Source organism: Accipiter gentilis, chromosome 26, assembly GCF_929443795.1.
Source record: "Accipiter gentilis chromosome 26, bAccGen1.1, whole genome shotgun sequence".
Taxonomy (NCBI): domain Eukaryota; kingdom Metazoa; phylum Chordata; class Aves; order Accipitriformes; family Accipitridae; genus Astur; species Astur gentilis.
The window spans coordinates 22,609,254-22,633,862 of NC_064905.1; the positions used below are offsets into that span (position 1 = coordinate 22,609,254).

General features: G+C 49.8%; 1 protein-coding gene across 1 annotated transcript in view; it reads left to right on the forward strand.

Annotated features, from left to right (window-relative positions):
- Positions 1–24,609, forward strand: part of SH3RF2 (SH3 domain containing ring finger 2) — a 41,401-nt gene that overhangs the window by 15,835 nt on the left and 957 nt on the right. The window contains exons 2-7 of the mRNA XM_049830043.1: positions 2,151–2,420; positions 7,259–7,582; positions 15,920–16,014; positions 18,094–18,264; positions 20,786–21,012; positions 23,923–24,290. Coding sequence (XP_049686000.1) covers positions 2,151–2,420; positions 7,259–7,582; positions 15,920–16,014; positions 18,094–18,264; positions 20,786–21,012; positions 23,923–24,290 — 1,455 coding nt within the window. The remainder of the gene's footprint in view (positions 1–2,150; positions 2,421–7,258; positions 7,583–15,919; positions 16,015–18,093; positions 18,265–20,785; positions 21,013–23,922; positions 24,291–24,609) is intronic.

A 24,609-nucleotide genomic window follows, 5' to 3' on the forward strand; every position in this document is an offset into this window, starting at 1 on the left:
GCTGTGCTACCAGCTAGGAGGCTGGAAACAGAGCTCAGCATTTGGTTTGTCCCCTTAAAATTTAGGGCTGCATTGTGTCTGGGAGACATCACTGTGGGTGAGGACAGGCAGCCCTATGTCAGAGCACAGGCTCCCACACCGCACAGGCACAGAGCTGTGGCTGCCTCCATTGGAGGTGCCCAGGAGTCACTCGTTGGGGTTTTTATCTCATCTGCCAAAACAGGAGGGGCAGGCAGGACCCTTAAACTACTTTCCCATCCCAAATTCAAAGACTCCCCTCTTGGTCCAAGGAATCCTTTGAAGGAGACACTGCCACGCCTTGGAAAGCAGACAGAAACCAGAAAATGGATCTGTTCCTTATTCCCAGATTCCTACCAATTGCAGTGAAGCTCCTACAGCCAGAAATAGCAGAACAGTTAATCAAAAGGGATTAAAGAAAATGAACCACAATGCAAGATATTATTGAAGCTGAGAATCTGGTATGATTCAAGGAAAGCGCAATATCTGCAGCTCTAGCAGTTCAGGTAATAGTTTAGAATATATATGGCTGTCTTACTTCATGCCAAAAACAATCACTGTTTGCCTCAAGCAAAGAAGAAATCTCTCCCAGAGGCGCGCTGTCGCAGCAGAGCTGAGCACTTTGTGTTGGTCGCTGTTTCCAGCTGGATGTGAGACTGGGTGGACCACTCATTCCATATGGGATAGAAATGCTGTGTACTGGCAAGAGCCAGGGCTAGAAGGACATCATTAAGTGATCAAGGCTTTGCAAACACACATGAGGATATTTGTTCTTACAAGTTTTATTTCTAACTTGTCTGCAGAGATAATGGGAAGAGGAGTCTGCTGGCAGCCTGTCCTGTGAAGGTAGCACACCTTCTCACAGCATTCAAACACCCAGAATAGAATAGAATAGAACAGAATAGTTCAGTTGGAAGGCACCTACAATGATCATCTGGTTCAACTGCTTGACCACTTCAGGGCCGACCAGAAGCTAAAGGCGCAGCATTCATTTCCAGCTGAAGGGCCAGCAGAAGGACAGAGCTTAACACTCAGTGTTTTGCGTTTCATATACAACTGTGATGTTGCAAATGGCAATAAACATAAACAAACATAGGCTGCTTATTTGTTCTAGGATGCTCTTGTGTGGGATGCTGTTCTCTAGTCCAACAAATGTGCTGAAGGTATCTCCATCTTGTCTTTAACACAAGTAGGTAAAGATCAAGCCTTTCAGTATTGTTGATTTCCAATGTACAGGACCCCTCAAATGCACACCTAGAACAGCTACACAGCGCAGAAAACGTCAGCGTATCTGCACTCCTCCCAAGAAAAACACTCCTCAGCCTGCCCTCAAGTTGTACTGCCTGGGTTCACAGCGCCGAGGCCAGGGACAGCTCTGGGTTTATTCAGCCATCTAAATGATCTGTTGCATTGTGTATTAAATTGAGTTTTCTAGTATAGATAAGGGTCAGTAAGGTGGTTATTTTAAGTGAACTTTGTAGTTTCATTTTGATGAGAGTCAGGATGGTAAAGTTCCCTCATCTCCTCTGGTTTTGGTATATCTTGTCTTTCTCGTATTATACTGCAACAACAATAACATTAAGCCTCTCTTCCTGTAACCCAGATTAAAGACTGAAATAAAATCATGGTCACACAGTGTTAAAGCAGGGAGATAACCACAGGAGAGCAGTAACCTGCACTCACCTTGCTCTCGTTGCATTCTCCTAGACATGCGCAGTTGGCCACTGCAGGTGACAGCCACCAGGTCAGCTGGACAACGGCTGTGACCTCTGGTCATTCTGAAATAGAAATACCTGGGTTTATTAAAATAGACATTGTATTAGAGGAGACCTTATAGCAGGCAGTAAGATCCCACGGGAAGACTAGTTTAAGGCATTAATTGTTTCTTAATATTCTTAAACAAGTTCAGCCTGCTTTTCATCTTGATACAAATTTAGCATAAGTATTTTGGAGCTTGTCTTCATTAGAAAAAGACATCAAGAAAGGATGTGGGTAGTTAATTCCAATAAATGCATGCTTAAGCCTTAGACCTCTAAGTTTTTCCCAGTAATTATGAATGCTTTTGGGGAATTCTGTCTATGTTAAGCATCGCTGTCATGGGCGAACTGCAAGGGCTGTTTCTCATCCCACAGGTCCCACGAGCCAAGGCCCTGTACACCTACCGAGGGCACAACCCTGGGGAGCTGAGGTTCAATAAGGGGGACATCATCGTGCTGCTCCGCCAGCTGGATGAGAACTGGTATCTGGGGGAGGTCAACGGGATCAGCGGTGTTTTCCCAGCCAGCTCCGTGCAAGTCATCAAGCACCTGCCCCTGCCACCGCCCCTCGGCCGAGCACTCTACAGCTTTGACCTGAGGAGCAGGGAGAAGACTGAAAACAAGGACTGCCTGGCGTTTCATAAGGTAACACCACCCCGCAGCAGCAGGGGCTGGGCGGCACGGGCTGGGCTGTTTTCTTCTTTAGACTGTATGGTGTTCTGCTACTCCCTGACTCCATAGGAGCTCCCTTTTGGAAATCAGTAAGGTTCCCGAGCCCCTTCCGTCACTGCTGCCAGCAGTTAGACCCCCGCGACTGCCCCGCGGGCACACAGGGGCATGTGCAGGACGAGGGGCATCCAGAGAGGGATGCGAGTGCCCGCCACGAGCGGCGACCACAGTCCCTCGGCTCAGCTTCTCACCCATGCTGCTGTCGTGGATGAGGAGCAGCTGATGGTGGTAGTCTGCTCTCAGGGCCGAAACACTCCAAGGAGATCTCTAAAAGACACCTACTGACATAGTAAAGAAAATTGCTTCCAGGTCTGGGGATAGGTCGTTTATGCAGCTTGAACATACCCCAGCCTTACTGGAGCCATGCATTGGCAGAGCAATACCTGAACTTTTACTGTATTTGCCTTTATTCCCCAAAGGCTACAGAGTTTGCATTTACTCTGTTAGAGGACACAGTCTTCTGAGTAACTGCACCTCCCAGCAAAGTCAACTGTCCCTGTAGTGTCAAAATGAGGTGAGGCATGGCAGAGCAGAACAGAAAGCGCTGCCCGGAGGCATCAGTGTCCTCGCAGAGAAGTCATCTCTTTCTCCGTCCAGCTGGCAGCACAGCTGCGATGCTCTCCTCGCTCTCACGGATGGGAAGAGGAGGCAGGAGAGGGAGGCTGTGGTCCAGGGCCAAGTGTCCTCAAGGAGTCAGAGCTGGATGTGGAGTGGCTAGCAGGATGCAAGAGAAATCAAAAGGCCAAGAGCCAGCTATGGTTTCTGACTAAGGGGAGGAACTAAAAGAGAAAAATCAGTTCGGAGCAGCATCACACATCACCAGCAGCTCTATAAAATATGGGCCCTCAGCTTGCTAGCGCAGATGCAGAGAAGCCAGGCAGCCAGAAATCCTCCCTTTGTCATTAGGATTCACTTACTAGCAGGAGGCGTATTCCTCAGTTTTCTGCCATCTGCGTTCGTTTGTTTTTTCTCTTTCACTCTATTTGCCTTTGTTTCACAGCTTACTCATTCTGTTTATTTGTGTTAGGAGGCTGCGCTCATCTCCGCTCCCACAGCAAAGTTCACACGCGGGGAGTTAGTGCACGTCTAAAACAAGCAGATGCTTCTGCAAAGAGGCAAGAGCATCCTCCTGTCCCCCAGCTTTGTGACAGCGGTCGGTTGTTACCGTACAACATGACAAAGATCGGATCAGTCACTTCAGTAACTCCCTTCTGCAGTAACCTCGAGGCAGTGCTGGTGCCAGTGCCGTGTCCTCCTCCAGCTGGGCATAGCATGGGGTGACTGGACAGCCAAGGCGGGCAACTGGAGAGTGCCATCTCTCTGCAAGCCACCGTAAAGAGATGATTTATTCCCCCAGGAGCACTAGCAGGCAGGGGAACCTCAACACAGGGAGGCTGGAGCCTCGGGTGGATGACACAGGAGTTGCATTTGCCCAGCACAGCCTGGCTTTAGACCAAAGCTCTGCTGCAGGCAGCTTGATCTAGTTTTTTTTCAAAAATACGAGCTGGCTGTAAAAACCAAACCAAACCAAACCAAACCAAACCAAAACAAACAAAACAAACAAAAAACCCCATAGCTGCCCACTCTCACAGGAGTGCTGCACGCTGCAGCTGTCTTCGCAAGCAGCTTCTCTTCTCACTGGCTTTCCCATCTGGATGGGATACCCCCTTTTTACTTCACATTTGGCTTTGCCCCACCTCCACGTGCCCTTGCCCTCCCTTGGGACAAGGTGACGGTAATTTGGCAACAAGCCCACCTGGAAATTTGTGCAGAGAATCAAGTGCAATACCACATAGCAATCTCTTCTGATTGTTCAAGGCAGTAGCCAGCAGATAACTTTCAGACGCACAAATGAAAGCTGAGTCACTTACTGCAGGATTAATACAAAATTTCCACCAGTTCAGGTGGAAACTTTGTGCACACATTCTACACAGGTGTACAAGTTTTGGCCAGTGGGAACCAGCTTTCTCTGACCCCTTCAACCTCAGAGTATTAAAATTTTAGCCCCAAACTTTCCTCATTGGTTAAGAAGAGAGAAAAGCATAAATTTGTTTCTGTAAAATTCTCCTTACTTCCCACACACACGTGGCAGATATCCCTAAAAAGACGAAATCAAAACATCTTAAGTTAACAAGATTTAATTCTGCTGGGTTGCTCAGAAATGTAGGTCTTTCCAAAGAGATGTAGCTATCAGTCAATACAAACTAGCTTTTTTCCTCCAGAGTATTTCAAATACCTGCACTCAAGCAATGTCAGGTTATTTCAGCTCCTGAAATAGCGATCTGAGCTTCTCAGCAGTGTGACGCCAATTGCCTCAACATTTACATAGGGGTTTTTCACTCGGTTCATAGCTAAAATACCATTTTCATTATTAGTTGTGTGCGTGGCAATTATAGAGGCATTTCCACGCAATGGAAACCATTCAGCAAGTCAAAGGCTTTTCATGTCCTCGCTGTCAGACTCATGTCCACGGTCCCGATTCAGCCACATTCGCACCTTTAAATTAAAAACAAGCTTGAGCATTGCGCTGAGTAAGGCCAGACAAGCTGGCGTTTCAGAATACATACATACCAGAAGCTGTCCCAGAGGACTTGGCGGGGACGCACCACCATAGCTGTTGAACGAGGCTCCTCTCCGCAACGGCAGGGCGAGCCCATCCTCACCCCTACGACCCACCTCTCCCCCAAAAGAGGGCTGGTGACACCGCGCTCCTGCCCTTCAGGCTGACGGCATCACCGTCCTCGGCAGGGCTGATGAGAACAGAGGGAAAGTTAGGCGACAAAGCAGGGACCTTCCCCACCTTGCGTGCGGCGGGGGGTCCAGCCCGTTCTCCGCCGTGCCCACCCAACGCCCTGCCGGGCAGCGGCAGAGCGGCCAGAGCCCTCCTCCTGGCCCGGCACGGCTCACCGCTGCCTCTCAGCCCTGCAGACAGCGAGCAAACAGCTCTCCCTCTCCCTTGCCGGACTGAAGCCTCCACAATGAGGAAACAAAATTGGGGGCAAAAATGCAAAATTCAGGCAAAATATCAAAACTGCACTTTTAACGGGTTCTGTTGTAATCAGCTCTCATGTAGCTCTCTTTGCTGAGGGATCTGCCCCGTGAGGCCCCCCAGGTGCTTTCCTGGGGCTGCAGGGGTGCTGGCTGGTCACGATGGCCCCCAGCCACCCCCAGCCTCCGCCAGCGCCAGCTCAGCGCATCGCAGGCAGCATTCCCGGCGCTCCGGCTCCGGAGCCCTTTAAGCCACCCGCTCCCTGACAGTATTTTGTTACCACTGGTCTAGACAGTAATTGTATTCCTGCAGTTTAGCTTGAGATGCAGGGTGTAAATGGCACCAACAAGAATTCCTAGAAATAAAATTAATACTTGTAATCATCATAATTACAGCAAGCACTTCTTTGTGGCTGTTTTATAAAAGGACACTAGTAAAATACCTTATTTGAAGCTCTAATATATTTTGTAAAATGTTTTTTCATTTAATGAAATCATTTTAGCTTCAGTAATTACTTATTTAAGTCTGACGTTAACAGAAATAAGTTAGGGCCACATAAAGCCACCAAGGAAATAGAAATTAATTATGGAGAAGGCAAAGGTAGGTCTGTTTTGGGAGATGCAAGGCTTTTCTTGGCTTTGACACTTAGGTTGGTGCCCCATTTTATCGCATCTCTTAGTGTTTAGAGAAGGCAGAAAAATGTTTACAGTTTAGGATAAAGTTTAATTACATATAGAAATGACAATATTGCCATCTTATGTGTACATATGCACACACTATGTTTTTTAAACCTTGCTTTAAGAGTGAGGAAGAGGGAAATGTGAAAACAATCCCTGCTTTAAAATGATAATACTTGAGAGACACCTGTACCTCTCCTGCATTAGAGTCATCCTTGTTCATCCCAGGAGTCAAGCACATTGCCTCACATGAGTGGGTGAGAATCTCAAAGTTTTGCAATTTGTTAATGTCAGCAGCAAATCATGATTAATTCCTCTGGCAATCATCACGGTAAAAAACATTGTCACCACATGCCCTTTGCTATTAATACTGTGGGATCAGCAGTTTCCAAGAAATACTGTTTGCCCATATGCAAACTTAGGGCCTGACTCTTCCCTCATTAAACCCAATGGTTAACAAGTCAGGTTCTTTTCAATGGAAGCAGGTTCAAGCCACGAATGTTTAGGCCTACAGAGATGTAATTGGGTGGATCTAATTCTGCTGGGAAAGCCACCATCAGTGAGGGCTTCTCCGAGCTCCTGCCTTAAAGTCGGCTGCAGGGCTTTGACGTCCTGCTGCGAGACGCACCCAAGCGTGCCAGCACGAAGTGGAAAAGGAAGATGTGCCCAAACGTCCCTTCTAATTTAGAATTAAATTTATTATAGCGCTGCCAGAGAGTCAGGCAGCTCTCCTTACACCTCTGCAAGCCAAAGGCTTTGACAAGAGACAAAGCTTTCTGTAAAGTATTGGGGAGGAGCACTCAGCCTCAGTAACGTGTTGTCTAAGCAACAAGTTTTTCAAACCAATTTTAATTTTGCTGTCAGCTTTGCATCAGTAATTTTGCATCCGGGATTTGTCACTGAAAACATATCAGGGAAATGACTGAGCCACAAGTTTTTAAAGATCACCTGTAACGTCATCTGAAATCTGCCCACAGTTCTGCTGCCAGATAAGAAAAGAGAGGAAAAAGGCAAAACTGAGCAGTCGCCGGGCTGTGCCAGGCGTAACTTCTGAAATGTGCCATCACATCTCCCTTTGTCTCTTCCAGCCAAACACCACTGCAAGGCAACTCCTGCAGACCAGCAAAAGCCACTGGTCCCCTCAGTTTAAGTGCGCATCCCTACGAACAGCATCTCCCAAAGCAAAAGGTGCAGATTCGCCAGCTTTCCCCAAGGTGCCTGACTCCAGGCGGAAGAGCCTGCGGCAGTTCTCCATCACCACCGCCCTGAACACCCTCAATCGGATGGTCCACGCGCCCGCCGAGCGGCAAGCGCTGGAGATCAGCTCCCCCGTGCTCATCAGCTCCAGCAACCCCACCGTGGCCACCCAGAGCAGCGAGAAAGCGGAGTTTCCCTATGCCACCCCTCTCCAGGTAAGGAAGCAGCGGCGTGGATGCTGCAGGGGCAGCGTAAGTCCAAAATGCAAATCCTGGGTAGAAACACTCAATGCGCAGGCAGCAATTTGAAAAGCTAAAGCACAAACGTGCAAAGACAAAGCACCCATGCTAGTAGTGTCAGTAAGATACGTCATCCACATCAGGCTGCTGGGATTTTCTTCCACTTCTTTTGAATTGGAAACATCTATCTTCAGAGTTCAGGGGCCCAAGGGAATTCATAAAAGGAGAAATTAAGTTATCAGAGTAACTAAACATGGATAAAGCACATCCCCATTCTGATTTCTGCCCTACTGCAGTAAGGTCCAGGTGTAGCGTGGGAGCAAACAGAGTGCTTTACTTGCAAAATAAAATATTTTTCATTTTAGAAAGTAGTAAGGAACATGAATTCCCAAGGGAGCTAACTGAGCCTCAGCTCATTCACAGACATGTGTGTGTGCCTGGATTCACACTGCAAGCAAACATCTGGTTTGCCATGCAACAATGTAGATCAAAAATAGGCAGTTCTCAGCATTTGCAAAATTAAAGCTAAAACCAGCCATTGGCCATGCTCACCCACATTATTTTGACAATGAACCTTTCTGAACAACTCCCACAGAATTCAGTTGCACTGGCATGGCAGGACCTGCAGAATTGGGCCCTGAATTATGAGCAAATTAAAGCTCAGTGACATTAATGAGGAAGCCACACTGCACTGAGCAGGTCTGTACTGCCAGTGATTGCTTTAATGGCCTTTTCATCTAACCCCCATGCTTATAAAGAAAGTAGAAACCTGTGCTTTTTATTAATTGGTGTTTCGATTTTTTTGGTAAGTCTTAAGCATACAAGGAGTCCTCAGCATCTCCAATGTTTATCCTCAATGATAAGCATTGGGCTTAATCGAAAAACTTGATGCAGCCCAAAATTTCAGCACAGGAGATCACATGTTTGGGTACCTCTAAACACAACCTTTGCTCTGCCTGCTGGGGCACACACAGGTGTCGTGGAAGCACGGAGCTCCATCACCGTACCCTAAGCCACAAAGTTTTCTCCAAAGGCAAACGACTTACAGAACAGGCTTCCTCACAAAACACCAATTCAGCCATGTTATAACATCTACAGAAATAATGAAGAAGCCTCCTGCTGCTTCTAATCAGGGCTGTCAGCCCTTCTGAAAAGCAATCGGGGTCTTTGCCCTACCCTAAATCAGTCCTCTGCCTGCATCTGTCCACGTCCAGATGAACGGTTTCCAGCAGGGGAGGGCAATTACCAGCAGTCCTTGCCGGTCTGCAATATAAACCTGGGAATGTACTGAGAGAAGCTGAATTTGGGGCTGAGATAATAAATGTAGACTGACCTTTTGGACCATATCTGCTCTTTATTTTAGGAGGCAAAAGAGTCTCATTCCTTCTTCACACTCTGACTAAAAATCTCAATACAGAATCTTCACAGATCATCTGAAATGGGAGAAAAAAGGTTTTGTTTAGATTTATATGACATCTTTCATATTCAAGGTTGCTCTAACATTTTATAAAGCAATAAGCCAGCCCCTGGTAGTTCAGTGTCTGTGCAATAAAACCCAGCAGGCATTTTGTACTTAGCAATAGCCTGCAAAGAGCCTTGGATGTTAGATCCTGTTTTATGTGAGAGGAAATGAAGCCTTACAATAGAACTATAATTCAATTGAAATGGTATCATGTCTCGCGAACCCAATATAATTTTACCAAAAACGTCTCAGTGTGAACTATTGTCAACAGCAGAAGCAATAGAGTGAATGCGTGTTACCTTGGGAGGGTTGGAATTTCCTTTCTTCTAAACAACAGTTTTGCTCCCGGAGGTTTGCAGGAGGATCTGTGTTGTTCACAGGCCACACAGGTTGCAGCTTTTCCTTTTTCCATCTCTGGGTTTGGGTTGCAGTGACTGACCTGCAAAGTTGAGATTTTCTTTTCCAAGCCCAGATAGGTACTGCCAGGCTGGACCATGTTGGCCGTACCTCACTGAGGTCACTTGTCCTTTTTCCTAGTATTAATCATATGGAAAAGCTGCAGCAGTGAATTTGTTGATAAGGCAGCCCTCATGATCAGAACAAAGTTGCAGGATTGAGGCATAATGGGAGACGAGAGCTGATGCTGTTCCCAAGGGTTGGTCCACCCTGCTCAGCAGCTTCTGGTGGAATTTCAGCTTCGCTAGTAAGTGCCGAGACTTTCGAAAAACAGCAGTGCATCTCCAAAAGCGTGGTTGTTCCATGGCAATTAGTTTTATGTACACAACATTATCTGGAAGGAAAAGATCTGTGTTTCTTGGGTTTAAACTACTCCAGATAAAACAGAAGTTTGGAAGTAATGAACAGCTGCATGCCTACTGCCAGCCCCGAAAACTCAGCCCCAGAGTATGAGTATCAAGCTATAGGGTCTTCCGTTATTAGCAATATAGTAAAGAGTGGGCTGAATCACATCTTTAATCGCTTCCCTGCGTTTTCGTGCTCCCTAGTAAGTCTGCAGAGGTTGAGTAGCCTGGATCTTTGTGGGTGGTCACAAATATGGTGCAGCAGATGGAGCTGAGTCTACAGCTCAGCTCAGCCGTTCCAATTCCGGGCTGAAATCCTCACCGGGGCTCACCAGGTGCGGAGCCTGCGCTCGCACACGGCTGCGCTGCGTAAGGAGCAGCGACGGCTGCTCTCGAACCGCCCGGGAGCCAGCCCCAAACGGCACAGCCTCTCTGGAGGAGTTTCTGAGACCTGGTGGGCAAAGACAATTTTTGCGAACGAAGTAGGCGAGGACTTAACTGGTTAAGTGGGAATTGTCCCAGGAGACCAAGCCCAGGGTTGCATAACCTTAGCTGGTAGGCAAGGGTAAGGTATATGGGGTGGGCTGGGCAAGGGGGAGGGAGGTGGAAGGTGCCCCCCTGCCCAGCCCCTGGCTGATGCCCTCCTCTGCCAAGCAGAGGGATGGCACGGGAAGGGAGCAGGCCTCCGCTTAACATGGCGAGCGGCAGGCGAAGCCACGGCTGTGCGGGGTGAATCACTTGCAGGAGGAACGTGCACCGCAGCATCCACCCTCCCTGGGAGGCAGGGAAAGTCCACCTCCCCATCCAGGGCTCCACGCGAAGCCCAGAGAAGTCCCGAGAGCAGCCACGGCCCCTGGGCTCCACACCCGAACATTGGAGCTCTTCTCCCTCCGTGAAAGGCACTGCCCCATCAGCAGCACCCCAGCCCTCCGCTCGCCTCCGCACGCTGGGCGCGCACTCGCTCACCGGCAGCGCGCCCTCAGCGGAGCGCTCGGAGGTGCTTTTGTCCTTGCAGACAACGACCCAGTTTCGTTCCCTGCCTGAGATAAGGATGTAAGGCCCCGTGAGACCTGCTGGAAGGAAAGGAGCTGTGCTGCAACCGGGTTTGACGCTAGCAAGGCTTTGGATCGCAGGAGGGGGATCCTAGCGTCAGCCATCCCTCGGGGATGGAGCAGCAGAGCAACCGGAGTGATCAGACTGGAAACCAAGTCATCCTGTTAACACCCCAGCCTTTAAATCCATCTCCTCTGCAAGGACAGGCTTCCAGACAGATATCGAATATACATTTGGATCTGGTAATTTAAAAAAAAAAATAATCCACACATTTTGAATGGATGTGCTCGTTGCTTTCTTTCAGCTGGGGGCCAAAAGAAGTGGGAATGTTCCAGTGACACTTGCCCTAAGCTATGAGAACGCATATGTTTGAGGGAGACAAAGGAGATCATTAGTACCCCCCTGAAGCGCCCTGTGCGTGACATGTCCCCCCGCAGCATCATGTCTCCAGCGATGCTGGTGCTTGGTGGGGGGCGAGGGAGCAGGAGGGGCTGCACCGTGGGTCAACACAGCAACAAAGCACAGCTGAAGAGGCTGTGCTGGGTGTTTGTAGGGCTTTCCGAAACACGGCGTGCCTGCCTGCCTGGCGTTTCCACCAACAAGGAACAAGTCGGACTCATTTCGGCCCATAAAAGGGAATAACCGGCAGCGGCCGGCATTGCCGCCAGCCCTCCTCCTGCTCTTCCTTCCCCTCCGTGGTGCCAAGCCGGGCTCCAGTGGGAGCCAGAACCAGTTTGCAGGGCTTGTGGCTCACCGTGTCTGTGCATGTGCCTGTTGTGCAAGCGGGCCGGCTGCCGGGGCGAGAGGAGCGCGGCATCGCAGAGCTGCGCCCGCCCTCCCCGCCTCCAGCAGAAAGCACCAGCAGCTGCAGGAACCTCTTCCCAGTCCCAGCTGAGCTGATTCCTCTGGGCCTGGTGGTACCGGGGTCAGGAAACATCTGGCTAAGAGCTGCTGTGACCCTTTGCTGCTCATTGAAGTGAGCTGATAAACCTGACATCTGCAGTCTAGGACACTTGGCTTTTCTGTGTCATAAATGATCTGAAACCTGCAGGACCCAACTTTCAGTAGCACCAAGAGCACCAACTGCCCCGGAGCAGAATGGGGACAATCGCCCTCCCCACAGGGCACGTCACGAACACTCTCGATGGGGAATTGCCTGTGTCAGCAGGGCACCGTAGAGGAGCCAAGCTAGAAATCACATCAGCGACAAAGTAGATAGGGAGGTGGAGTAAGAGAGGGATTTCAGGAGAGCCAGGAAATGAAACTCTTTGTACTTATAAGGGCTTCCAAGCACTCACAGGAGATCAGCAAAAGTGAATGCTGAAATCAGTTATACACGGCTGGAAACTATTTCATTCAATCTTTTTTCCTCTCTGTTGAAAATACAAAACCAGCTTTGATGCAGGCTCTGAAAGGATCGCTGCTTCCATGCAGAGGGGGGAACAGAGGGAGATGAAAAACCTTAAGCTTTCCACCCAGAAATGCACTTTTCAATACAGTTCCGTCAGGAAAACCAGCAAAAGGTTGTCATTTTGCTCCAATGCAGGAAGAAGAAACTCCAAATCCCCAAATTTCAAAGGTTTTGATTATGAAAATTATTAAAACAGAATTATAATTTCCAATCAACTTGGAAATATGAAAGCCTGGTCTGACCCTTCCTGGACTAGAAAACGAGGAATGCAAAGATAGTTTGAAGCTGACCTGCCACTCCAGGTCCAGAGACAGAAGCTCGAGTTGCTGGGGTTTTTTAAGTAACTTAATTCACTGGAGAGCTGGTGAGTAACTTTTTTTTTCCCCCTAGATCCTTGCTAAGCCAGTGCCCCAGCACCATGTTACAGCCATGACCACTAGAAATTAGATTTGAAAGGCATAAGAGATTAAAGCCCTGACAACTTGCACCATTAAAGTTCCTGTGGTCTTTGCTGGAGAGCATGACTGCCAGCCACATCCCAGCCTGGTGACTTTCCGCTGGCCTGAGATTCCCCAGGGACGCTGCTGCAGCTGCCCTGCCTTGCTGGGAACTTTGTTTTCACCTCCCGACAGCAGCCACGCTCCTGCAATGGCACAACGCGGCTAATGCCTTTCAGTGTGCGCAGCGCTGAATTTCAAATGGGGATGAACCGCTTGCTCACAGCAGTCCACCCCGGGATACGTTTTTGTGCTTTAGAAGGGATAGATCAGCAGAAGAGAGCATCCCGAGGATGCCAGATTGAACGCTGCCATCCTTTCCTCCAAACCCGCGGGCCAGACCTGTACAAACGGGCCAGCACACTGCTGCGTGCGCTCCTCATCACCTCCCGGCCCCCAGGTTTGCTGTGCTACCAGCGCAGGCGACAAGCAGAAAAGCAAAGGGGTCTGGACTCAGCAGCACCGCTTGTTCTCACCATTTTCAGAAACCAACGCTGCCGGTGAACGGTGGCAGATGTGTACCCCCCCGAGGACACCGTCCCAGCCCCCAGAGCCGCGCGGTGCCAGCGTGGCAGCGCTGCTCCCTCCATCCCCTGCAATAGACCTTGGCCCGCCCGCCTGTGAAGTGGAGATAAGAAACCCTCCCTGCCTCCGCAGGGCTGGAGGAACGTTGCTAATCTAATGCTTGCAAAGCCCTTGGAGAGCCTCCAAAGCAAGGCGATACAGAAGCGCAGGGTATTACTGCCGTGGCTCCAGCCCCCCGCCAGGAGGGACCACCTCTGGAGGAGAGCGATGCTGTTGTCCTTGTTCCAGCTAATCCTCTGCCTCGCTGCTGGGCATGTAAACAAGGCGGCCAGCGAGGACTGATCAAAAAAGTTCAGCTTAAATTGTTTTGCTTTTGCCATTTGAAAGATAGCTGGGCTTTCATGCGAAAGGGGAGGGTCTACCTTCCCTAGAAAATTCTCAGTTTTCATTGAAAGACTTTGCACCTGGACTGCTACATAAGCTTGCAACCAGCAAGGAAAATATCTCCTTTAAAACATGCTGTCATACAGCTCCCAGCAGGATCTAGCCCGGTGCCTTCCTCTTCTGGTATGGCAGGAATTCCCTGATCAGATAACCCCCCCCACATCGCAAGTCTCCTGACCGAGGGGGAAGACACCAATACGTGGTCCAGGAGACATGGCCCCAACAGAGGGGAAAAGAGCGGAGGAGGTACTTAGACCTACACCTCCACCAAGCACTTCAGTAGCATTTCTTAGTGGAATTACTTTGTATAGTTGGCCAATATACTTTAGGAGGTTTTATCTGCATGTTCTTCAGATGTTTTGGGGAAAGGCTTAATATTTCCCATATCTAATAGCTCTAGTACCAATTTTTCACCCCTCATTCAATCAGGCAGCTATGCAATGCTAACCCAATTCACACCGGCAACCAAGTGAAACATCTCCACATCTTGCTCTTGGTATTTGGAAGCTCCTTCCAGTCTGCAGAGTACGCTGGAGATGGAGGTGCAGAGTTTTTCAGCTTCAGAGAGGTCATCCCATTTACCTCTCCATCTGCAGGGCACGCGAGCAGGACTGGTCTTACTTGAGAAGCTGGCATTTGTAGCAATTTCTTCTATTCTTGCCACTGGATGGCCTTCGCCCTTTGAACAAATGTCCCATCTCCTCACAGCCCCCTCGTGGAGGTGAAGCCTCTGCAGAGATCAGTGCCACACGAGGGAGGGCAGCTGCCCGCGGTGGGACCACGCCGGAGCCCAGCAAGCACAAAGGACACGTAACTAAAACCAAACTCAGAAGACGACCAGAGACACCCCGCAGGCAGGTTCTGGGGTTGGGGGGTAACAGCCAGATGCTCAGTGGGACACTGGGCAGAGGACACCCAACACCTCGCCTCGGAAACCCCCTAAGCGGCTGGATGTCACCCGACCTGCGAGACGTGGAGGGACAGGGGAACGGGAACAGCTCCGTGCGCTGCCCGTGTCCTCACCGGCACAACAGACAGGTCCAAGGAGTCATCACCTCGCCTTCAGCACCTGCAGCTCACCCACTGCAGCAGCAGGTCTGGCACAGCATGTTCAAGGCACACAATTACGTCGACAGCAGAAACAGGGCTGAGGTTCCTCCCTGGAACATGAAAGACGCTCATGAGAGGACAGAGGGGGCATTAGGGTGGCTGGTACCTCTCCGTCGATGCAAAATGACGGTGGGGAAAGGGGCCACCCCAAACCAAACGCAAACCCGAGCAAGGTGCCTCTGCCTGTGCTCTCGCGCTGCCCGCGGCGCGGCAGGCAGCGACTCCCCTCACCCGGCACGGTCTGCGCTGCGTGTACGCACGGGTCTGTGGAGCTCCCTGGGACGCCACAGATGTGGTAAATAGCTTTAATAATGGTTATTAAAAGATCACTGGGGCAAGGACTGTATTATTTAGGGTTTAGACAATGCCAGTACTCCCAGCTGGAGCTAAATAAATAACAAGTGAAACAGCCATGAGTACACCAGTCCTCACCTGGCAGACGCGATGGTCTCCTCCTGGTTAGCAAAGTCTGGGCTTGAAATGCTGTTTTCTCAAACTCCTTTTCCTTCCTGAAGCAAGCACCAGACACAGCAAATGAATCAAAGGTACGCACCCTGTTCAGAGCCAAGCAAAAAGAGGTGAGAAAACACCGAGCACAAGGAGAGAGGCGATGGAGCATCTCCCCACTCGAGTGGATCTCATATATATATTAGCAACAATTAGGTTAGTTTACTTTTATCCCATTTCATTGTTGTTCTGACAGCATCCTCACACACCAGGTTACCCATCACAACAAGCTCCTTATTTACAGGACAGGATAAGCACCATCAATCCAACCAAGCCATACCCTAGAGAGCATCTTGGTGCTGAAGTGGAAGGACCATGAATCTTCCTCTTAATGCCTGGTCATCTTTTTTTTTGTCAAATTCTCCAAACTCTTCTTCCTCCTGAAGTGTCTTTAGGGTTTTTTTTTAAGGGTGGGTGAAGCCTGTCAAATGTTTTTAGCTGCTCTTCCAGTAAATAAAATAAGTCTATGTTCAGATTAATTTATTGTTTTCTTTCTTCCTGTAGGTCAGTGCATCTTATTATCCTGCGCCAGGATCACTGGGGCACTCGGCAGCCATTGTCACTCTTCCCCATCTGCAGCACCACATATCAGCTTATATGTACGTAAGGAAACTAACATACATAGGGGGGGTCATGTAATTTTCTGTACCTTCACCTGATGCTTCTCCAGCCAACGGTTCTTGCGAGCTGGGAGGTAAAGGCAGACCAGAGTGCAGCTCCCATGAGCTCAGATCCAAGTGCAGATCCACACAGGAATGTATTTGGCTGGTCTAAGCAAGGAGTCACAGAGACTTAGTATCACAGCTGAATTATTATCTTCCCAGCAGGTGAACCATCTTTGCACCTTAATACCTTACTTCAGTATTTACAGATACATAGTTCTGCCTATTTGTCAACAGTACATTTTAAATTTTTTAAATATAAAGCAACTAATTACTCCTTAAGTGCCTCTAGTTATTTATTTTAAAACAGCAAAGGTCACTGGCGTTTTGAATAATCCAATCTTTTAAAACTTTCCCAGAGTTAAAATTTGCAGATAATATATTGTGATGATTTGTTTTCCTCTAGATAAGATTCATCAGCCTGGCACTGTAGTAAGCTACCTAATAACAACAAAATAGCAGCAAGCTGTCTACATGGTAATTAGCACCTCCACAGTATCGAGCCAGACCTGTGGAAACACTAGTACACATGAGCAATATCTGTAAATCTGTACTACGCTCATGATGTTTGCTACTTTCATGCATTAGCATAGGTCATCCAAGACTATTGCACACACTTAATCCTAAGCGCAAGAAAACTCCCAAGACCTCATTGCAGAATGAGGATAATATTAAAGTGTTCAGTCAGCTGCCCATTTTGCACAGCTCCTTTTTCAACCCTACAATATCAAACCAGTATCTGCATTTCCTGCCCTTCAAGATGAATCCTGTATAAACCACTGCAGAATTAGAACACCCTTACATTGAACCTCGCCTAGTCTGTGCAAGTAACAGAAGTCATTTTATAAAAAGACAGGCCTTCCAAGTCAAACTTTCAAGTGATTGTTCTGAACAACAAGGGGAGAAAAACCTTTTTAAAAAGTTATGGGATAGTCCTTGACTATGTACACAACTAGTCGGTTGTTTCTATTTTTTAAAATAATATCTGGTCTGTAACTCATTAATATTTGGGAGCAGATCACATTCCCCTTGGAAAAAAACAACAACAATGCAATTAAATGTGTTACACTAGAGACAAATTAAAGTTCTTTAAGGAACGAATGGGGAAAGTTTTAAAAAATATGCCATTTTCTTTTCCTCCTGTTTTGTTGTGTGGTCACCTGTGGTTCACTATAGAGAACAAAGCTTCGTCACCTAGTCATAGCCCCAGAATCACGGGAGAGAGGTCTAGAGGGGATCTCAAATTAATTTCTAGTCCGGTTTCCTCACTAGCCCAGAGCAGAGCCTGTACCTCCTCCTTTGTCCACTTTATTCTCGGAGGCCCCGGTGGCAGCGACTGAAGTCCCCGTGTTAGCTCCTGCAGGGGTCCAGTCACGGGAGAACGAGGGAAGGGAGGAAGATGGGGTTAACGCGTGTTGCTGTATGAGCGGTGCTCCTCCCCTCGCCTCTGAACACCTCCAGATGATGCTCAAGGCAAGCAGATGCAAGGCCTCTGGCTCACCACATACTTCAAAGGCAGAATGTATTCTTGATGCTATCGCTCGGACAGAGCATCGTACCTGCACTCTTTCAAGCTGCTTTGCCTTAGGACAGGCACACATTAGCCCTTAATCAGTGATTTCACTGGAGCGCTGGCTGTGTGAGGCGGAGAAGAGCAGCTCTCTCCTCCCTAACGCTTGTCGCCCTTGGCTGGCTTAGCTGGCACTTCTGGGACAGAACCCACTGACAGGATCTGCTTTGTTCTCTGTTCCTGTCGGCTCTTCTTTTATTCATATCCCCTTTGGCCTGAAGTTACAGGCCATTTCTTCCCTGCGAGTTCTCTCCACCATAACGGCAGCACCCAAATATTTGATGTGAGTGCTGCTTGAAGAGGCTTCAGGCAAACGGCTGCCGCTCACCCAAAGCCAGCAGCATCAGTTGCTCAGCACGAAGCCAGGAGCTTCAGCATGCGCTCCAGCCACCCTGCACGGGGGCAGTTACTGCCTTCCCTCCTCCTCACCTCCCCTTCCTCCCCAGGTGTGTGGCTCTCAATTCCTACATGGCTCACGGACCAGATGAGCTGGAGCTGCAGAAGGGAGAAGGGGTCCGCGTCTTTGGGAAAGACCACGACGGCTGGCTGCGGGGCATGTCCCTCGTCACGGGGAGAGTGGGCATCTTCCCCAGCAACTACGTCGCTCCTCTCTTCAGGTCTGGTTTTTCTTACACGAAACAAAAACATACAGAGAGGGGAGCGGGTAACATGTAGGATTTGGGGTCTTCTCGTTCCCACAGAAAAATCACTGCAAGGGATTCCTGCAGTACTAACAAAGGCCAGGGATTCCTTGCCTGGGCAGGATGACACCTGGCAGGTCTCACTCCTTTTATTCCTCCGTGTACCGACTCAGCTGCACGCACCACGTGGCAATCGCATCTCCCTCCAACAGCCAGGTGCCATAGCAGGGAGAAGTCAGGGAGCGGAGGGGGCTGGCAACATTCTCCTCGAAGGGGGCACACAGTCTGGATGAGCAAACAGCGCGACATCAGCCTTCGTCCGCTTGTTTTAAACCTGGGACATTCACAGAGACAGCAGCAGCTTCTCCCATGACTGTTTCAGTCCAGGAGCTTTGGCAGAGACCTGTAGGTGACACAACCGTCACATTTTGATGAGTGAGTCTGGGAGCCATGATGAACGGCAGCATGTCTGTGCTCGGACTCGCCTTTATTCCTTTTGGATGACTCCCATCTTTTTTTTTTTTTTTTTCCTGCCAGAAGGGAAACCACAAGCTGAAGGCTCTTTTAGAGTCAAAATACTGTCTTTAGAGCAGGCATTTAAGCACTGGACACCATTGATCTAGCTAAACAAGCATGCATTAAAAAAGAGCAATAATTAAAATATACAATTTAGGAGAGGAGAAAAAAAATATTGCCTGTGCCCTTAGTTGCCCTGAAATACACTCAAGTTAGGCAGAGAAACAAAGAACAGCTTAGAAATGTAGTGCTCTGCTTCTGCAAATAAAAAGTGGGGATAAGTCAGGACACCTCTCCCAGGACTGTGATTTTGTTATTTGGAGAAGGGTTTCCACATCTGGAAACTCATTGCAATGGTCCAGCCCCATCTGCGGGAGCAGGGATGGGGAAGGATGGGAGCAGGGAGCTCTGCTCGGAGGGGCAGCTGCGGTCCATGCTTGCCCGCCTGTCCGTGCCTCCGCGCAGGGTTAAAGGACTGCACCGAGGGACCATCGGGGGCATCTCAGGCTCTGCCTCCCTGAAAACCTTCTAGCGACACATCAAAAATTCACCTTACACTCCCAGGTCCTCCCACCACCATTTGGTTTCTCTCTGCCTTGTTTCTTTCCCTGCTTATATTTTATTCTGCCAGATTGCTCAGTTCAGGCCAGAGGTCCCAGTGCTGCCCCCCTGCACTCTCCCCGCATTCAGGAGCGCTGGTGATTAGTCTTTGTCTCTCCAGCTCATTTCTTCACCATATAGCCTCTGATAACACCGCGGCCCCACCTCACCGATAAACAACAAACAAATAATCGAGAGCACAGCCCAGACACCCTAAATAGCCTCATAAAGCGCTTCAACCATAAGCACTGGTTTTGGAGCTGCTATTCTATCCTTCTTAGGAAATTTCTTCATAATAAATTGATGCCCAAGTTATTTGATGAATCACTGCTCAGTTATTAAACCATAAATCATTCCTCCACCCCTCCAAAAAGGTAAAGAAGAGTCAGAGGAATGATTTTTTTCTTCCTCTGAGGAGTTAGCAAAGGGACTTCATCATGGCCCACTCTCTCAATATTCAGCCAACATGCTGGTGGGGAATGTTGACAGGTGTTTTGGCAATTCGGTGGCTTCAGGTGAAAGTACGAAAATGACCTCTCTAGGGGAGGGAAGGGAGGAAGATAATCCAAGGTAGCTGCTGTGCACGGGAAAGCTGCCCAAAGAGCAGGGGGAAGCTAGAGCCAGGCGACAGGAGCACAAACGCTGCCTCTGCCCGGTCCTCCCGGACCTGCCCTGCCCCCGCGCTGAGAGGTGCCTCTTCCAGCTCCGGCGACGGTGCCACCCAGCACGCTCCCATGCAGGGAAGGGGTAGGCTATGCAAGCTTGCTTTTGCCTCCAAACAAAACCAGTCCCGTTGCGTTGCGTGGGATTCTCGGGTCACCCAGACACAAGGAGGAAGAGGAGCCATTCGGACCACGAATGGGACGTGCTGCCCCGTGGCACCGCAGGCGTTGTAAAGCTTCAGCAGATGCAGGAGCGTGGTGGTCCCTGCCTGTGCCCGACCACCGTGGATAACAGCCACCAGCAGCTGCACTTGGAGAACAGTGTTGGAGGAGCCAGAGCAGCCCCTGCTTCGTTCAGCACACAGGCAGCAGGACAAACCCCAGCTCTACATGATGGAGGGAGCATGCCTGGGCAAATTACAGAGGGAGGGCTGGTGGCTGGGGGTCCCTTTTGCAATGCCATGGGGTTACTGTAATGAATCCTAACCCTATTTGGGAACAGTTTCTTATAAATCAGGTGCAGGAAGATGAAAGCCCTTGTTACAATGGAATCGGAAACCTGAACTAACTGTATCATCCATAGCATTTCCCACCAAAGCCCTGACTTGGGAGCAGTACAGGCCCATTAAAACCATTGAGTTCCCTTTTGGGCAAACTCCTGCTTTCCTTACAAAACCATAAGTCTAGTCTCAGCTTACTTTCTTTTCCATTTCAAACAGGAAATCTAATCTTTCTGACTCAAAGATGCCTTCCCTGTACGCCTCATGGACACTATCGACCTCCTCACTCTCCTCCCAAGGGAGCATCTCAGAAAATGGCCCGAGACAAAGCAGACCCTTTAAACCGGCGCTGCTGCCCGTGCCCATCACCTCACCCGGGAGGAACGCGGCCGCAGCAGCCTCGGGACAGGCATCACTGCGGCGTGGACGTGGCAGCACGAGGAAGAGTAAGTGCTTGTGGGGGGGGTGTGTCCCTGGGAGGGAGAAGGCAGATGCATCCCCCCCAAACCATACTGGCTGCCTGCAATTAGCACCGGAGCCGTAAAAAAGAAGTGAACATTGCCCGGAGAACGGCAGCATTCCCGAGTGGTCCCCACCAGGGCTGGGCTCCTGCGGCAGGCTGAGCACTACGCGATGAGCACTACGCGAGCAGAGACCGTCCATTCCCCGGGGCACTCACAGCATCTCCTCTCGCCCACGGGAGAGCTGGGGCGGGGGGGCAGGCGGCCCTGGCTGACATGCCAGGTTTGCAGACACGGAGTGACCGTGCTGTCACCCACCTGCACCCCCCTTTGTGAAACAGGCTCCTGGGAAGGGTCTTTCCAAGGGGTCTGACTCCTGGCAGCTGGGCTGCAGTGCCAAGGACAGGCAGTGTTATCCTGCCGCTGGGCAAGCGGCCGCACATGAAGGAAAATGCGATTTACTAGGTTGAGCATAGCAAAAGTCCGCCCAGACCTCTGTGGATTAACCCTCCAGGCTGGCAGGGGAGGGGGCTGAAATGCCACGGGGGCGTTAAACCCCTGCAAAGGCAGAAACGAAGCGCTGGGGCAATGCCAGCCGGCTCACTGGTACCAACCGGCACCACACCGCGCTGGAGCATGGCACGGCTGATGACCGTGTCCTCAACAGGCACAGGAATGTGGCTCAGAATGCACTGGTTAACCAAAAACATTTAAACAGTAGAGTAAGGCAGGCCATTAGAAGTAAAAGTGTCCTTATGTAGGAAACAAAGAGAATGAAATACAAACTCCAGCAAGGTAAACATGAACTGTACCAAGACAGCATTATGAGTCTCTGAAAGGGACTTCTGCAGCGATCTTGGAAAATGTGAATCGGCAAATCCAACCTTTGAAATCTACACCAGCCAGCAAAAGGGCACCAAAACAGTAGCTGAAATGTCAATACACAGATATGGGGAGAAATAAGCCCTAATTGTACACACACAACCTTGGGCCCTAAATTAGCTTTTGTCACTCTGAAAAGAGGTTTTGGAATTGTCACAGACAGCTCCGAGCACTCCAACTCCATGCTCAGAAGCAATTTTTAAAAAGGTTCATTTAGAGTATTATTAGGAATTATTAGGAAAGGAACTCAGAACAAGAGAGTAAAACTCAGCTGTGCCACTGGGGAGTTCTGGTTAACTCATATCCTGAACACATATTTCTGGTAACTCAAAAAGAATATAGTAAAATCCGGAAAAGTATGCAGGAGGATGATCAAAAGAATAGAGTAACTTCTATTTCAGGAGAAAAAAATACTCAGCTTGGAAATATCTGAGATGCATAAAATCAGGAATAGCCTGAAGGTGAGAAAGGATACTTCACAAAGTAAAAAAGAAGCAGGAGTTACCCAGTGAAATCATGAAGTCAAAAGCCTTGATATAGCAGAGAGCTAGAGGGGAAAAAACCTCCATTTCAGCTCTATTTTTCTTCTCCCCCTCCACAAAGATCCAAAACGTGCTTCTCATTCACACATGCCCGGGGCTGTAGGAAATACCCCTCCCAAGGACAGAGGGCAGGGAGAGGGAGCCTTAGTGAACACATCCCGCAAGGCTGGCAGAGGAGCCCGGGGTCCCACACCACTGGCTTTCCCCAGCTGTGATTATTTTAGTAATTCTTGGGGTTTTGACTCGGCACAGAAAAACCCTTTGTGAAGGTTTATGCAGAGCTTAGTTGGTTATATTCTTTCCAACGAGGCTGGCAACGTTTATCTTCAGCCCATACATGCTGTTTTGGAATACATTTCCAAGTGTATTTGGGCAACTAAGTGGTGTTCTCCTAGCACTTGCAGGCGGAGCTGCTGCTGGAGGCAGGCAATGCCCCTGGCAGGGGGGAGGCATGTTTGCAAGGGCCATTGTCAGTGGTTTTAGACTTGAAATTGGATTTATCCTAAGAGTTGTTTTACTGTAAAGGACACATTCCCCTGTGGTGGCTCTGTTAAAAAAAAAAAAAAGAAAAGAAAAATCAATCTTGCAAACAGCGAGAAACTGCAGAAGAAATAAAGCGTGTGAATTCCCGCGCCACAGATGGGAAAGCAGCTACGGGATGGAGCAGCCAAACAGCAACAACAAAGAGCACGGGACGGCGAGGGCTATGGCCGTGCTCCGGCACAGGGCTCCTCCTGGCAAAGAAACCGTGGGGAGGGCGCAGGGAGCTCCCCGGGCCCCGTGAGGACCCCATCGCCAGAGGTGTTCCCTAGGGGCTCCCAGGGGAGGTTTTCTGCTCAGGGGGGTGATTTCTGCTCCCCTGCAGCACATGGTGGTGGCAGACGTGTCACCCAACACGGTTACCCCCCTCACCCCTTCCCGGTGGGGCTGCGTCTGGTCCTACCCACTCATCACAGTGCTTCCCCCGGGCAGCCAGCCGAGCAGCGGTGCCACGACTCCTCAGCTTTGGGACCTGGGCAGGAAAATCCCAACCGCGTCACGCTGAGGCTGTGCAACCTGATGTTTGGGGTTAACGCGTTTCAGTGTTTGCACCAAGAGTATTTACAGTCTAGGAGACAGCAGGGCAAGCTTTCAAAAACCAGATCGGTCCTATCCAAAACAGAAGAATTTCTGTGGCATGAGTTGTTGTGCAAATACAGGAGGATTGAGGGTTTCAGCTTGTTGGCCTTGCCAGCGGAGCAGCTGCCCGCAGAGGAGAGGCTATGAAGGCAGAGAGTGTTACTGCACACCAGTGCTCGTGCACGGGGGTAGGTGCGTGGCAATCCCTGGGAGCTACGACCCCACAGCATCCCTGTGAACGGGGCTGTTAGTGCAGGACTGTAACCGCCGCTCACTTCTGCCTCTTTGCTTCATCTCTACCATTTTGTATTCCTGCTGACTGACTTCTTTTCAAATGGTTCTTGCTCCCCAGATGGATCTCTGCAGAGGCCGGGACAGGCAGGGACCCCCGTGCACGTTGCCGGCTCCCTCAGGCGTCCTCCCACGGCTGCGGTGAGACCTCAGCAGCTTCAGCTTTATCAGCATGCCAGCCCCCAGCCACACAGCATCCCTTCTGGAGCTGGCATGGCCGAGGCAGGAACGAGGCCAAACTTCTCCCACGACGCTTCACCGGCGCTTGTGGTCAGAGGAGGGGAAAGCAGAACTCCCTCTGTGTGCAGCTCGGTGATCCTGGATGCCAAAGACCCTCCGGCAAAGAGTGAGGCAGCTCCAAAGCCGCCTGCATCAGCCCCACCATCCATCCTGGTGAAACCAGACACCTCCCGCAACAGCGCCGAAAAGGTACGGCCAGCGGTTACCTGCTGCTTCCGAGGGTCCCCCAGTCCTCTTGGGACTAGCATTCACTGTCAACCCAATGTTGGCCGGGGCCAAATCCCTTGAGGGCTTCACTCCATTCTCACCAGGTTTTCTTCTGACAGAAATCACTGGGATTAGTACCTGCGTTAAGAAATCAGCTATTTGTGTTGCCAATACTGCTGTTCAGATTAAGCCCTTTAGAAAGGCAAGACGCTGCAGGGTCTCTTTCCATGTAAACCAATGTTCAGTCTCTGTCAGATCTTGAGACTTTTCTGATGTCTTTAACCAGGCAAGAATCCCACCA